Genomic DNA, 17514 nt, shown 5'->3' with positions numbered 1-17514 from the left:
TCAAAGGAAAGGAAAGGTAATCCATATGGAAATGTATTATTAATTTAAATAAATTATATCTAATATATTTTACTCAGAACTATTGACAGTACAAAAAAATTTTAAACCATATTCTCTCTTTAATTTTTAATAAAATGTATTTTCAATGACAGTAATATACTTAAATGCTATTTATACTCATTGATGACACCTAACTTAGATCTAACATGTAGAAAACACAGTGCAAAATAAATTTAACTAATTTGAATTATTATTGATTTGGAAGATTATAATGTCCTTTTCTATTCATAGCCTTAAAAAAGATATAAACTGTATTTCCAAACATACTCAAGTTTAGAATACACTTCCCTTTTTTCTCTATTTGACATAAATAAGTGTGGCGAGAGTCACAGGAAATTAAGAAATAAAAGCTGAAATCTGGATGTTGAATGTACTTGATTTGGCTAATCAAGAAACCAGAAACCAGAAATAAATTTATATTAAATTTTATCTATGTAGTAATTTTCTTTTTTTTTAATGCTATGCATTACATTTAATAACCACGGAGTCTTTTTACTTTAATTCTATTTTCGTTTTTACAGTTGGGGCAAATACAGACACTGAGATTGAGGTCATGGATGTCTCTGTGCATGTGACCACACGTATAAAAGCCCAGAAAGCATGCTTGGGTAGAAAATGCACGATTTGAATTTTCATAAGTGTCTCTTTTCATAGAGATCCGATTCAAAAATGTCAGGACAAATTTAAAATTTAGGGCTAAGTGACATAGGACAGCAGGTAGGGCACTTGCCTTGTAAGTGGCCAACCCAGGTTCAATTCCAGGCACCATATCTGGTTTCCTGAGTCCACCAGAAGTGATCACTGAGCTCAGAGCCAGGAGCAAGCCTTGAGCACCACTGAGTGTGACACAAAATAAATAAAAAAACAGTTACTGTTGTTTGGATTTAGATAAAATTAACAATGACTTCTTTATTTAACTTACATTCTAGACCAAATAAAACATTTAAAGGATTTCTCTTCTTAGCTTTATTTAACCAGTCTAGAAGAGTAACATGATTTGTTATCTTCACCAAATACAATTATTATTATTATTGTTATAACTTACATTTATCACAGTTTCTTGTTTAACCAATGAGAACAGAATATCAAACGTTATTATAGATCACCTAGATTGCTTGACTCTGCATCAGTTGAATGGAACCGATACATTTCTGGATTGAAATAAAGAGAGAATATGGCCATAAGAAAACTGTGGGGTTTAGTATCTTTCAATGAGTTTTTTTCTCCCTAATCCCCTGTCTTTCACTGAATGCTCTGGTTCCCACATGGGTCACTAATATAGGGAGAAATGGTAAGACTAATGTCAAATTGCTTCTTCCTCGTTTGCATGCTGTGTGCCATGGGCAGTTTAACCCATGCAACTTAGAGCGGCCATGCTCTTGCAGAACTGCTTCCCTCTGCATTGCTCTGAAAGCATGTCAAATCCAAGATAGTCAGATGTCCAGCACACTGCCTGCAATATGCCTGGTGATTAAGTACCACATCATCATATCCATAAGGCTAAAGGTTTCATCATACTCTTGGAAAATCGAGAAAACTATCTCTTCCTCTGGGTGTTTGCATATTCATTTCGGTATTCTCTGCCAGGGTTTCTGCCAGGTGACTGCATTTAAAACAAAATGAAACACCTATCGTTCTGGAAGAGTACTCCTCTTATCCTTGTTTCCTTCCTTCCTTCCTTCCTTCCTTCCTTCCTTCCTTCCTTCCTTCTTTAGTTCCACTCTCCCTCCCATCTCCTTCCTCCAGTCCTTCCTTTATCTTTTTATGCTTTATTCCTCTTGATTAACTGAGTTCTCTGGCTGTCTATTTTAGTGACACTAGGCTTTGGGGTGGGCCATTATTTGATGTGGTGCCTCTGCTCTCCAGGGAATGATGACATACCAACTAAGTCATTGTAATAACTGGAACCTTGGGAATTGCTCTGTTCTGTAACTGATGCTAGATTTTGGTACAGTAGCAGTCATAACAGGGGAACGTCCATGAGTATGGCTTGGGCAGGAATACCAAAATCCTGGGAAACAATTTATGATCCCATGTAATTTCCCATTAATGTTGAGGGTGATCACTTCACCTTCCCAAAATAAAACGAGAACGCAATGTTTGTACATATGTGTATACACATATGTGTACACATTCATGTATATATATATTTATTTATTTGAACAGTCTCAGTCTAGCAATTGGTTTTGAACAAAGTTTTGATTTATTTCATCTTTCTTTTCTAGTTTCTACATGCTACAAGCATTGTTTTTTTTAATCCCATGCAGTAACTATGTTTGTAAGAGTTATATAGAGAGCTTTTTTACTTGTTGCTTAAGCTGGAGCACTGACTTGCTGAAATGTAGCTTTGGTTGCACCTACAGTTCACCCACACTGAGAAAACTCTTCTTTTGTAGGACCTGACGGCATTAGCCAAAGAATTAAGAGAACTCCGGATTGAAGAAACAAATCGTCCACTGAAGAAGGTGACTGATTACTCCTCCTCCAGTGAGGAGTCAGAAAGTAGTGATGAAGAGGAGGAAGATGGAGAGAGTGAAACCCATGACGGGACAGTGGCTGTCAGCGACATACCCAGACTCATGTAAGTGGGCTGATTTTAATAAATAGCTTGTTGGACCCTTGAGATAGTACAGTGGGTAGGGCATTTGCTTTGCACGCAGCCAACCTGAGTTTGATCCCCAGCATCTCATATGGTCCCCTGAGCACCGCCAGGAGAATTTCTAAGTGCAGCGCCAGGAGTAACCCCTGAGAATCGCCAGGTGTGACCCAAAAAAAGCCTAATTAATTAATTATAAGATGTAGTTACTAGATCTTCAAATCAGAAGAGCAAGAATATTACATATAAAATCACTATGAGTCTCTAGTAGGATCAATTAACTTTGGTATGTGAGAATTCTCTAGATAATAGTTCTTTAATTATCTCCATAGACCATCACTTGGAACACAAAGCATTTCTAGCGCTAAGGAACTCTTAATGAATTAACAATCCTTTCGGCGGTGATTTCTTGATTCTTGTCATGCCAGGACAAATGATATTGGTAGCCAGACTGTTGACATGTGCTTTTATCATAAGAATGAAAAAGTGTATGGGAAAAGGGCCCTTAGAGATTAAAAATGGGTGGCAGTTGGCCTCAAAGGCTTGGGGGAAAGGCAGCTCAGATAGAGAAGGGAACACCAAGTAAAGGGTTGGGAGATGTGTGCTGAATGTAGACTATAGATCAAACACAATGGCCACTCAATGCCTCTATTGCAAACTAAAACACCCAAAAGGAAAGAGACAACAAAAGGGAATGCCCTCCCACAGAGGTGGGGTGGGGAGGTGGGAGGGCTACTGGGATCATTGGTGGTGGAGAATGGGCACTGATGGAGGGATGGATGCTCAATCATTGTATGACTGAAACACAAGCACGAACATTTGTAAGTATGTAACTGTACCTCCCGGTGATTCACTAATTAAAAAAAGAAAGAAAATAAAAAAATAAAATGGGTGGCAGAAAACATATGCTTGCCCATCACTATCTCTAAATAATGAGAAATGCACCTATCAGGGTGGGGGCCACATTCTAGCAAAAAATCAGGTGTCAGATAATGGTGCAGAAAAACTTCTAATATTGGGGTCTTAATATGTTCCTCTTGATGATTTTTCTCATCTTCTGTATTCCTTGTGGCATTGTCACAGAGGTTCTGTGATCACTTTGTGATTCTATTCAGGTCTATTCTGAATTCTTATCTCTTTAATTCTAATTCAAATTTTTGAATCTTTATTCCAGTGTTTTGTCTGCCTGAATTACAGCCTTTGCCTCTTTATTTTTGTTACTTTTTCTTTTTCTTTTTCATTAAAATGAAGCCTATGACCCACCTTCCCTTCTTGACTTAAGGTATCCTCAAATGAATGCAAACATATTCATTTTACTGCACTTCCATATCCCATTTCCTCCTTCAAAGAAACAACAAACTTTTCTATATTTTATACTCATTGATTTCTTGGACACAGCAACCAGTATTAGTCATCCCTATACAATCACTTCTATGGAGAAGATACCATTTCAAGCCAGAGACGATGGCCTTGTCCAGCATGGGCTTCAGAGAAAGGATTCACCAGTCTTCAGGAATGATATTCATTGATTTATAACTGTTGCATGCAATAAATTCCAAGAGCCAGATCCAATTATCAAAGCTGAAAATCCATACTTGTTCTTTTACTCTTGATTACCCAATTAGTTGTGACAATAAATAGATGAAAATATGACATTTTAAAACAAATTACATTAAATTGTTAATAGCAAACAAAAGTATTCTAGGGGCAAAAATTATTCATCCAAAACATTTCCGCATAATATGCTCCTTCTTTCAGTTTTTTCTTGGCTCAGCAATGGTTAATTCTTCTAATAGATGTTTTGAGTTTTCTTTAAACACTGAGTATACAACTAACAGGAAGAGGGTGGATAATGAATTTAAGATCGATTAAACTTGCATTTATGTATCAGTTACCATACTGAGGGATTTTAGACAATGGGAAGTGCATACATGAGTTCTAATTTCCAAAAGTTTTTATTACCATTAGAGAAGAGTCGATCTTTCACTTGGAAAACCAAAATAAAAGAAATATTTGGAAGAACAATCAAACACAACCACAAAACAATCTTATTTGGTTCTTAAGCTTCCTTTCTTTTTCGCATGAGGTGTACCCTCCTATCTCTAGAGGTAAGTCTGTAACCTCCTCCCACGGCAAAAGTGCCAACTTTTAAAATTCCTGCTGTATTTTCTCTCTGCTGCCTTATACTCTTCTCCCCCTTTAAAAATCACTGACTCTGGGGCTGGAGCAATAGCACAGCGGGTATGGCGTTTGCCTTGCACACAGCCGACCCAGGTTCGATTCCCAGCATCCCATATGGTCCCCCAAGCACCGCCAGGAGTGATTCCTGAGTGCAGAGCCAGGAGTAACATCGGCTGGGTGTGACCCAAAAAGCAAAAAAATAAAAAAAAATAAAAACCACCGACTCCTACCTAGCCAGCTGCATAGGTAGAGCCAATCTTGATAGCCTAGCCCCTCTTCTTTGCAACCACTGCATCTCATGTGTCTTCCTGGAGTTCCACTCAGCGCTTTGAATCAGCATGGTTTCCTGTATGTTATCTTTCGCTCCGGGCCGTGACATCCCTAAAAGTGAAGCTTGTTTCTACTTTGAGTCTCTACTCAACAATTTGCATATATCTGGAATAGAGTAGTTCTTCAGTGAGTTCAATTTATATTTCATTGGTTTGTACTGAAATTCTGAGTTTTGGCTTCAAAGATTTATAGTCTAACTCAGAGGAAAGATGTGCACCTATCTTTAAGGTAGAAAGGAACATGAGGTAAGAACTATTAGAATCCCGAGCAGAAGATGTTAAATAGAGGTTGAGTTTAATGGAAAGGAAGGGTGTGAGGAGGGAAAGTGGATCAGAGAAAACAGACCAAGAAGTGTGCACATCACCAGGGCACCATTGGAGAGCCTCAGAGAATCTCTCCCATTGGGGAGTAACAGAGGCAGGGTTACTTAAGCAAGATGGTTTGGAAAGAGAAAAGATATCGGACTGCATCAGGTATTGTAACCCAGGTGAAAAGTAACACATGAACTATCCCTGAGTGAAGGGAAAACTTGAGATAGTTGTTAAAGAATTGGTTAGGTATACAATTGAAGTAGTCATTATTAAAGACTATTTAAAGTATTTACGTATGAGATGCATTCAAAGGGGAAAAGGCAGATACGAATTGTTTATTAAAAATTGATAAACTTATTTATTTGGGGGAGTATAAAATGTACATCCTTTTCTACAGTGGTAATGTACATCCTGTTCTACAGTGGTATGACACACGCATATCTAAGAAACTTCACACTATTCAAATGTCCTATGAAAAATATTTAGTAATAGAATATTTTAGAGTTAAAGTTTCTAAATATGGTTTTAGACTGTAATTTGCTTTTGTGAGATGACCTTTACCTTTTGTGCAAATAAATAAATAAATAGATAGGCATTGCCACATTTTACTAGCATAATGTAGACAAAAGAAAGTCCCGGAAATGGAGCCGTAGTGTAGATCATAACTTACAAAACGTTAATTTTATGTTAGTCTCCAATTTTGTGATAGGCATGTACTATTTCCATAATCAGGAGATGGTTAAAACTTTAGAGAATAAGAAGAAAGGAAGGAAGGACATGTAAGTTAATTTATGTCATATTGAGAAGGCAAGAGCCATTCTTTTGCATCAGTTTATTCTCTTAAGTTTGAGCACATGCTTCAGGACAGACCTCATGAGTACACTCATGGGATCTCTCAAAATGAAATTTGGACAATGAAAGCACACATCTTTGTGTTCCTTCTTTAAAAAAATTTATTATTGAATCATTGTGAGATAGACCCTTACAAAGCTGTTCACCATTGGATTTCAGTCAAACGGTATTCCAACACCCATCCCTCCACCAGTGTATATCTCCCAGTTTCCCAGCACCAGTGTTCCCAGGTTCCCTCCCATCATCCCCGACCCCACCCTCTGTCTGACTCTATGGCGGGAACCTCTCTCTCTCTCTCTCTCTCTCTCTCTCTCTCTCTCTCTCTCTGTCATTGTGATTTGCAATATTGATACTGAAAGGTCATCAGGAATATGACTTTACCTACTTTTAACCCTCAGATATTGTCCAGCATGATCATTCCCAGCTATCATTGTCATACTTGTCTCTTCTCTATCTTACTACACACTTGTGGTTAGTTCCAGCCATTGGTCAGTCCTCCTAACCCCTGTTCTCCCTGATCATGGATGTTAATCTTCTACAATATATATTTTATATGCCACAAATGAATGCCATTATCATATATACATATATATCTATATCTATATATCTGTCCCTCTCCTTGACTCATTTCACTCAGCATGATACTCTCCATGTCCATCCATTTATAGGCAAATTTCATGACTTCATTTTTCCTAACAGCTGTGTTTTCCATTCTTATTGGAAAGCCATTCCTCTGAATCCATTGCTTCCCAGGCTATCATAATTCCCCCACCAAGATTTCAGTCCTTTCTTCCTTTGTCAATATTCAGGTTGCAGTTGATTGGTATCATATGGCTCTGGTCATGCTCTACCTCTACTGACTTATAATTTTACGGCCCTTGGATTGTAATAGCTGGACATACATTCCACAAAAAACTAATCCCACCTATTCTTATATTTTCTAATGCCATGCCTTTTCTTAGAGTGAATTCCTCTTTAATATCACTTTCTTACTTTTATCCTGACTAGTATTTGAATATTTGTATTATGGCTTTTTGTTCTTCTGAATTCTTTTTTTTATATTAGTGAAGCTTTTCTGAATTCTTATCTCTTTAATTCTAGGAAATGTGTTGTCTTGTTTTTATATCCACTACCCAATGCTAAACTAAAATCCTTTCATATAGCAGGTGTTCAGTAAATGTGTATTGAATCGAATTAAATCAATACCTCCAGGAACACTTTGACAAATCTAATTAGAGGAAATTACTGTTCTAAATCTGTGACCTAATTACAGGAAATTATCCATCTTTTTCCTTTTAATTTATTGAGATATTTTGTTTTATTGTCTTTACAGAAAGTTAACAACATAGTATGCTAAAACATAGTATGCTAAAAATCACTCCAGTAGGCTAAACTGGAGTGACTTAGCATAACATAGTATGCTAAAAATCACTCCATAGTATGCTAAATATCACTCCAGTAGGCTGGAGTTATAGCACAGCGGTAGGGTGCTTGCCTTGCGCACAGCCAGCCTGGCCGAGCTGGGTTCGATTCCTCTGCCCCTCTAGGAGAGCTGGCAAGCTACCGAGAGTATTCAATATGCCAAACACAGTAACAAGAAGTCTCACGATGGAGATGTTACTGGGCCCGCTCGAGCAAATTGATGAACAACGGAAGGACAGTGTTGTTGTAGTTTATTCTAAAAAAATTAATTTTTAGAGAAAGAATAACTTTAACTATACAATGTCATACATGTAATGTCAAATTGTACAGTTTTATTTCCAGTACTTTTTAAATTATTGACTTTTTTCCTTTATTATTAATAAACTTTTAGAGAAGTTTTAGATTTTATTCTATGTAATGATATAATACAAATCAAATTTTCATGTTATTCTCCCTACCCTGTAAAAATTACTTTATTATTTTCATATATGCTGAGTGTTATAATTAGTGAAGCAATCTTTATACATTTTAGTCCTAGTCCATAGTTTATTAAGATGTTTTCAGTTTTGACTAAATACTCAGGATTCCATCAGGATGCTGCATTACATTTTGTGACTTAATTTTCACATCACGTTACAGTCATCATGATTGTGATGGTTTCTCCCACCTCCCTTATTTTTAAGTAGCAGCAGTTTTGAGGAGTAATAAGTTGGAGTATGTTAGAATGTCTCTCTACTGAAATTCTTTTCTTATTCCCATGATTAAACTAGGGTCATGGATCGGAGGAGAAAGATCACAGAGTTGTTATTTTTTTTTTACACTGTAACAATGAAGCATACTATCAATTGACTTACAGCTATTGGTATTGTCTTTTGTCATCTGACCCAAGCAGTGTTTGTTAAATTTCTCCACTGCAAACTTATTTTCCCCCTCCTTTCCTTTTTTGTTTGTTTGTTTGTTTGTTGGGGGGGTTGGTTGTTTTTACTTTAGTCAGTGTTATTTACAATATTGTGATATGGTCAATTATCGGGTTTCATGCATTTAGCATTCCAACCCTACACCCTACCAGAATGTTCATTTCTCTCCATCATTGTTTAGGCTCTTACTATTCTTTTTGTTAAGTAAGTCACTAGGGATAGCCTGCACTTAAGGAATTACAGCTCTGAAAGTAATACAGTATCTACATAACTTATTTGAAATTGCTTGACACCTAAGATTTGCCTCTTCCATTTATTTATTTATTTATGTATACCACTATAAATAGTGGTATAAATAGGCTGGAGCGATAGCACAGCGGGTAGGGCGTTCGCCTTACACGCGGCCAACATGGCCGACCCGAGTTCGATTCCTCCGCCCCTCTCGGAGAGCCCGGCAAGCTACCGAGAGTATTCGATATGCCAGACACAGTAACAACAAAGTCTCCAATGGAGACGTTACTGGGCCCGCTCGAGCAAATCGATGATCAACGGGAGGGCCTTTACCTTTACCTTTACCACTATAGATAAATGGATATTTATTTTGTAATTTTATAATATTTTAATAAGACTTAATATCACGATCACGGTCACGATCATCCTGTTGTTCGTCCATTTCCTCGAGCAGGCACCAATAACATCTCCTTCTTCCTAGCCCTGACATTTTAGAAGAGCCATTTCAATGCTCTTTCAACATTAGGAGAATGAGACCCATCATTGTTACTGGTATTTGGCATATTGAGTACGACACGGGGAGTTTGCCAGACTCTGCCGTGCAGGCAGGATACTTGTGGTAGCCTGCCGGGTTCTCCAAAGGAAAAAATAAGATGTCTCGCAGCCACATGTGGCCACGTGTTTCTGGGAACTGGGTTTTATAGTCTCTGTGTCTTGGCCATTGATGGGACCAACCTGGCGCTGGCGGCAGCTGGTGGGTGTGACGCCTACCTACTGGAAGATGGGGGGGGGGTCTAGGTGGAGGGGGTCCAGTCCCAATTCGAGTAGACTTGGAGACCTCAGCCCCGGGACCCGCATACCTGGGTTCCTCTGCCAGTTCTTTCATGCATGAGGCCCGTCCAGACGTGTGGAGAGTGGCCCCAGCATGGCCTTGGCTGGCTCCAAAGGGCCTCAGCTGCTGGGGCTCTGCTCGGGGCGGGGGGGGGGGAGGGAGAGAGAAACTCAACCCTCCCCCCTCCAAGGGGCCCCGGTGAGGACAGCCAGGAGTGGGGGCAGGAGACTCTGCCCTTATTATAAGACTTTGTAATACTTTGATTATTATTCAGTAATTTCTTTTTTTTCTTTTTGGATTTTTGGATCACATCCTACAGTGCTCTCGAGTCATTCCTGGTTCTGCACTCAGGAATTACACCTGACAGTGTTAAACCTGGGTTATCCATGTGCAAAAAAAACATCCTACCTACTGTGCTTTCGGCTCCAGCCCCTCAATAATTTCTCTTATTCTGTGGCTCAAATTGTTCCAATATAGAAGTAGAATATTGGAATTTCTTTAATTTAGCTCATATGCACCTTTGAGTGGCATAGCCCTGAGCCCTGTCATCTTGTATGTTTCCTAAAATCAGATTTTTTTTCCAAGAAGTCTTGGTTCCTTTTGTTAAATAATACAGAAAAAAATGGATACTCGTGCTGGGGTATCATTTCTTTTAAACCCTCTCAGCTGACAGAGCAAGATAATATATACATGAATATTAACTTGTGATATTCATATATATTGAATATTTTACATAGTCATCTGTATGTACATTAAGCTAAATCTGAGTCCATTCTGTTATTTCCAACGTTAATGCATTACCATATAGATTATTATATGCCCCTCCTCTACTATCCAATAAATTCCCATTTCAACAGCGAAAACCTGAGTTTCATTCTGCCATCCATTTACAGAATCACTTTCAGCAAGTGTACATATGTAACAGTGCGAGTGGTCAACCTCACTCCCATCCATGAAGAAAACTTTATCAACCAAGTAACCTACCTATACGCAGCTTCATTTTAGTTTTATTCTTACAGACTCTATTCACTTTTAGGGTTACTTACAACCTAACTTTCAAAATTCATTTTAGCGTGACCTATATAGAAGAGTGAATCCTATGCCAGAGTCACTTTTGAAGTTTCAAAATGGCAAAATCCAACATTAATTTTTAGAACATCTCTAAGTATACTAATAATTTTTTCTCATAGCCGACTGCTCAGCAGTTCACACATTTTGACAAACTGTTTGAATGCAATCTTCACTCAAGTCATTAAAAAAAGCTTTTGGTGTTTTTGATTTTTTTTAAAAAAATTATATAGAGAAGGGCTTAGGAGCATGTTCAGATACAAAGATTTTCCATAATGAAGAGCAGTTGTCTTACACAAAACCATATGGTAACAGAAAAATGAATGGTGTGGTAACTAATATAATGTACAAAGAATGAATCGATGTTTATTGAAAACTCCTAAGATAGCAACAGAACCGCCCACCAGAACAAAGTATCTAAGAGAAATTGCTCATTGTTTCTGAAGGGAATTGACTAAGAAAGAAATATGTCTTATGATACTTTATTTATAAGTCTCTTGCTAACAGAAGTAATACAAAATGAAATTCAAAACATCCGAACTGTTTATCATAAACATTTATCAAAGATGTCGGGAAGATAGTTCTTTCAAGTGGTAGAGTACATGCATTGCATATTTAAGGCTTGAGTTCAATTCCTGATATAGCTTGACATTCCACCGTTCAACTTCACACAGCACCACCCTGGGTAACCCTGGTAGCCACTAAGTAAATCCCACCAGCCTAGATCCAACAGCTGTACAAGTGGAACTATGCTAAAATTGACCCTTATTAAAATAAATATGTCACTGATAAAGCAGTTATACCTCATAAAATCATAAGTATAAAAGTTGACCCAGAAAAAAACAGCTTAAAAAAATATCTGGCAAAAGGTCTACTGGTTAGCATTTATATAGTAAAATTTACTGTTGAGTAAAATATTAACAGAACATAGATATTAATAAAATTTACAACTTTAAAATTGATGAGGGAAATTAGACATAGTAAAAGTAGTGATGGAAGAAGACTTTAAGAAAGGAGATGGATTAAAAAAATGGCACATTAAATCTTTGCTATGACATTTATATAGAAAAGAATTGGAACCAGTGACTAGAATTTTAAAATAATAATAATGAAAACACAAATATTGGAGAAGAGTTTAGCTGAAATATATGAAAAGTTAATTAAAGAATTTTTACTTGAAATTAGTTTTTTTCAGGGCCAGAGTGATAGTAGACAGTAGATAGCTTTGCATGTGGCTGACATGGATTAGATCCCAAGCAGAACATCTGTCCTCCAAGCCTCAACAGGAGTGACCCCTAAACACAGATCAGTAATTAATCCTGAGCACAACTGGGAGTGGTCCAAGGAACAAAAAGTAAAAATAATTAAATACAACATATTTTTTAATGTAAGAATTACACACAGTCGGGGGCTGGAGTGATAGCACAGAGGGTAGGGCATTTTTCTTGCACGTAGCCGACCCGGGTTTGATTCCCAGCATCCCATATGGTCCCCTGAGCACCGCCAGGAGTAATTCCTGAGTGTAGAGCCAGAAGTAACCCCTGTGCAATGCCGGGTGTGATCCAAAAAGCAAAAAAAAAAAAAATTAATTAAATTTAAATTAAAAAAAAAAGAATTACACACAGTCTAAAATGAGAAGTTTGAAGAAATCATAGTTTTGTGACATACTCTCAATTACTGATCTAACAATTTGCCAGAAATTCACTGTAGCAATTCTTTTCCCCCATCCTAGCATACTATTAAGAGCCCCTTTTAGGGAAGAAAATTTAAGAAGACATCTTTGACATTTCCTCTCAAACACTTGAGTTCTAATCCATATTTACATTGATTCAATCCAATTCAATTACTCAATTGCTCCAGTTGGTTAGTTTCAAAGTAAGCATTTGGTGAGCGCGCACACGAGCCATGCACCCGCCTGTGCACACATTTTGAAATTGAAAGAGGAGGGGCTGGAGAGATAGCACAGCGGATAGGGCGTTTGCCTTGCACGTGGCCGGTCCGGGTTCGATTCCCAGCATCCCATATAGTCCCCTGAGCACCGCCAGCGGTAATTCCTGAGTGCCGAGCCAGGAGTAATCCCTGTGCATTGCCAGGTGTGACACCCAAAAAGCAAAAAAAAAAAAAAAAAAGAAAGAAAGAAATTGAAAGAGGAGTGCTAAATGTAGCATGAGCCTCTTTGCTTGCCTGGCTCTGTTCCCCGTGATGCTTTCCTCAGGACCACAAGAACACACAGGAAACTCCAGTCTCTGCTCCCAGGCACCCAAGACACTCTTGCCTTCCCCTTTAAAATGATCCAACATGCAAAATCAAAGCAAGTAGAAATCTATCTATCTATATGATCTATCTGTATATCACATTTTACCAATAGGTCAGCGAATTTCCTTGCACACATCCTCTTTGGCTTTGATTCCTGACACCCCGTGTGGTTCCCCGAGCACTGCAAAGAGGATGATCCCTGAACATAAAATGCAGAAGTGATTCCTGAGCAGAGCTGAACATGGCTCAACATTTAAGGAAAAAAAAATACCAACCAGTTTCCAAGGAGATGCATGCCAAGCAGCTAAAATTCATGGAAACACCATCCCTGCAGCAGCTGTAGACTCTGGGGTACCCTAGGGAGGCTGACGGCCAAGTACCCACCCTGCTAGAGCCCCCACAGCCACACTCACACCTCATCCCTTCAGCCATGGTAAGGGCTTACTTAGCTCTACCATTTCAAGAATATCCTCTGCAGAGACCCAAACAGCAAATAATTACAGGAACTTGGGTGCCCAGGCTAGAAATGGCGGGGAGTCTTCTCAGAATTGCTGTAGGCAGTGGGAGGTCTCCCCCACCTATACTTCTGGAAGCCCGGGTAGCCACGCCCACCTCTCACAGTCACCAATATGTCAACTCACTGGTCCAGACCATGTATCCTGAAGTCTCTGTACTCTGCGGCTGTGCCACCTCTAAGGGATATTGGTGGTGGGGAATGTGAACGGTGGAGGGATGGGTGTTTGATCATTGTGCGATTGGAACCCAAACATGGAAGTTTGTAACTATCTCACAGTGATTCAATAAAATTAAAAGAAAAAGAAACGCCAGTAGGAGTTCGCCAACTTAGATGGGCGAGTAGCATAGAAGCCAGCCAAACTCAAGAAACCAAAATAATGACACGGAAGGCCCAACTAACAACAAACAGTTTAATAAATTCTTAGACAAGAACTTAATAACCCTGTGACCAGATATAATAACTTTTACATTAAATTTATCTTTATACTTGGAGCTTATCTAATCACTTTCAACTCTAGAATTGGATCAACAGCTGTGGCTTTTGTCTATGTGAAAAGACTTCACAATTTGTTCTGTTTTATTATAATAGTACTTTAGTGCATTCTAAATCTAAAAGAAACTGGCTAGGAGCTCAGAGAGAGAAGGGAGCACCAAATAAAGGGTGTTGGGAGGATCCTCCCAGAATGGGAGAAGCATGCTGAAAGTAGACTATAGACCAAACATGATTGCCACTCGATGCCTCTTTTGCAAACCACAACACCCAAAAGGAGAGAGAGAACAAAAGGGAATGCCCTGCCACAGATGCAGGGTGGGACGGGGGGATAGGAGGTGAGAGGGATACTGAGACGCGAGATGGTGGGAAGTGGGCACTGGTGGAGGGATGGGTGTTTGATCATTGTATAATTGAAACCCAAGCACAAAAATTTATAAGTCTACAACTGTACCTCATGGTGTTTCATTAATAAAAGTTAAAAAATAAAAACAAATAAAAGAAACTGACTAACTATATAACACATAATGCATTAGCAAATTAATTTTTAAGAATAAATTAATTAAAATATAATAAGAAGAATACCAAGTCGTATTTGAGGTAAAGGCACCGGAACACTTTATTCCAAGTGTTTGCTGGTCAGAGCACCTGGTGAGCTGTAGAGCCTGGCGGGATGCGATGTGGACTTGTCCAATGTTCTCTTTGGAGAGTTGGAAGCTTCTCTGGTGGAGGGAGAGGAAGGAGCTGCACAAGCGGACACCTGCTCAGGCATCACTGCTACATTATTAAAAACCAAGAACTGGGGGTGTGGCTCCGTGATAGAGCAGAGCATACGTGAGGCAGTGGGTTCAATCCCTAGACACACACAGTATAGAATATAGTAAAGACAGCTGTAAAGACAGCTGAGCATACTTTTTTTTTTTAAAAAAAAAAAGTGAAAATGAAATCAGCGGGGCTGATGTGATAGCACAGTAGGTAGGGCGTTTGCCTTGCATGCGGCCAAACCTGGTTCGATTCCCAGCATCCCATGTGGTCCTCTGAGCAGCACCAGGAGTGATTCTTGAGTGAAGAGCCAGGAGTAACCCCTGTGCGTCGCCGGGTGTGACCCAAAAAAGCAAAATAAATAAATAATAAATAAAATAAAATGAGAACCAGGGAAATAGCTACGTGGACTGGAAGGCATGCGCTGCATACTGTAACCCTAGTTTCAATCCCTGGTACCCCAAGCACTGCTTTTTGGGGTCACAAAAAACAGACCCTAAAAGTAGTTAAAATGATAAACACTATGTTATGTCCATTTCATCACAATTAAGAAAGAACTAACCTGGACAGGAAATGTGTTCCCTTAAACATACCTTGCCATCAATACTGTTCCTTTTCCTCTCAGACCAACAGGAGCGCCTGGGAGCACGGAGCAGTACAACGTGGGCATGGTGAACACCCATGGGCTGGAGACCTCCCATGCAGACACTTTCAGCGGCAGTATTTCAAGAGAAGGAACCTTGATGATACGAGAGGTGGGCTAGCACAGAAACTATGTTATACAAGTGAATGTCTGAAGTTTTTAATTGACAATTTCACACAGAGTGCTTATACATGTATATGGAATTGGTTGGAAGCAGGGAGGTGCTTCTAAATGATTGGGTGATTTCCATTATCTCTTTTCTGAAGCCTCTTAAGCATTTGCAGTATGATTTAGTTACATTAGTCCAAATTTTCAGTAGAAGTTGTACACATTGTAATAGAGAATTGGAGCCTAAGACTAAAATTGACAAACCCAGATGTTTCCTACAATAGAAAAACAAACATGATTAATAGCACCACTGACCTCACTATGCCTCCTACCCACAAAGCTTTTTCCTTATGGATTTTACATAGAAAATTCTTAGTAGTTCCAAGATATGGTGATATCACATACCTAGTTACTGTACTAAAAAATGCCAGTGAACTAGAGAATTAGGCAGATCTTATGTACCTTACCACTTTGGATGATTATATTTTATAAACTCTAGGAACATTATATATTGGGTATATGTGTTCCCTCTCATCTGTTTGTGCTAACCAGAAACCCTTGACCAATCAGAAGCTGTCATCTCCTCCTTCTTCATTGCTCTGCAAGTTTGACAACAGGTTTCTGCCTGGACAAAACGAAATGACTATTCACACAGGTTCAAAATTACTAGATATCTTCCTGTATCATTTTAAATAATCTAGAAGCCTTTATAAATAATAGTATCTGACTTACAGGATGAGTGGAAGATTAAATGAGTTAATAGGGGAGCAGTCAATGGATGTTAACTATTTTACTCTCTTTTACTGTGTATTGGTCACTATTGCCCTCTTAAACAGAAGCCATTTGTTGTTCTCCATTTTCAACCAAGATGACATTGGAAAACAATAAAATCAGGCTTTGCACTACTAAAAAGGAAGCTGGTATCTTGCTTTTGTAAGAAAGAAAGGAACTAAATTTTTGAGATAAGACTTTTGAAGTAATCACTGGTGATAAGATAATGTAGGAGACTTATTCACAAAGCAACTTTCTAGAATTTTGTTCTAAGCTCTTGATACATCTTTCAAGTAGCCATTAAACAGGCCTTTCACTTAAGACTATAGACCAAACACAGTTGTCACCCATTGCCTCTTTTGCGAACCACAACACCCAATAGAAGAGAGAGAACAAAAGGGAATGCCCTGACACAGAGTTAGGGTGGGATTGGCGGGGACATGGGGTGGGAGGGATACTTGGATCAGTGGTGGTGGGAAATGGACACTGGTGGAGGGATGGATATTTGATCATTGTATAATTGAAACCCAAGCACAAAAATTTGTAAGTCTACAACTGTACCTCAGGGTGTCTCACTAATAAAAATTAAAAAATAAATAAATATATATATAAAAATTAATTTTAAGCATTATTGGAAAAAAAAGACCTAAGATGAAAAATGGGCTGGTTTGCTGAAGCTGACATGGTGGAATGCTGACTTATAAATCTCCTAAGGTAGTGAATGGACAGTTTCAGCAGTAGTCTTGATGACTTTATCACAAGAGTTTGTCACTTGGGAAAAGCAGGAAAGAAAATATGCTGAATGGAATTACTCCCTAACTCCAGATAAATTTATTTTTTTCTAATATGTTTTAAAATTCGCTAGAGGGCTGGAGCAATAGTACAGTGGGTAGGGCATTTGCCTTGCACGCAGCCCACCCAGGTTCAATCCCCGACATCCCATATGGTCCCCCAAGCACCACCAGAAGTAATTCCTTAGTTCAGAAACAGGAGTAACCTCTGAGCATTGCTGGGTATGACCCCCCCCCCAAAAAAAGATAATAAAAATGAAAAAATTTAAAAAATTGCTTGAACCTTTTCAACAGAGTCAGTAGCTTGAAGTAGGTATTTGGAGCCATATTTCCTCTTCACTTGCCAATTGCTTCCAAATGGCTCAGCACTCTGTTTT

General features: G+C 38.7%; 1 protein-coding gene across 4 annotated transcripts in view; it reads left to right on the top strand.

Annotated features, from left to right (window-relative positions):
• TNIK (TRAF2 and NCK interacting kinase) overlaps positions 1-17514 on the top strand; it is a 478684-nt gene that overhangs the window by 431843 nt on the left and 29327 nt on the right. For all 4 annotated transcript variants that reach the window (XM_056110725.1, XM_056110723.1, XM_056110724.1 and 1 more), the window contains 2 exons: positions 2457-2641; positions 15450-15579. In XM_056110725.1, coding sequence (XP_055966700.1) covers positions 2457-2641; positions 15450-15579 — 315 coding nt within the window. The remainder of the gene's footprint in view (positions 1-2456; positions 2642-15449; positions 15580-17514) is intronic.

This window comes from Sorex fumeus, unplaced genomic scaffold (assembly GCF_029834395.1).
Source record: "Sorex fumeus unplaced genomic scaffold, SorFum_2.1 ptg000010l, whole genome shotgun sequence".
NCBI lineage: Eukaryota > Metazoa > Chordata > Mammalia > Eulipotyphla > Soricidae > Sorex > Sorex fumeus.
The sequence above is the reverse complement of the archived record's forward strand: the minus strand, read 5'-3'. Positions and strand labels throughout refer to the sequence as shown.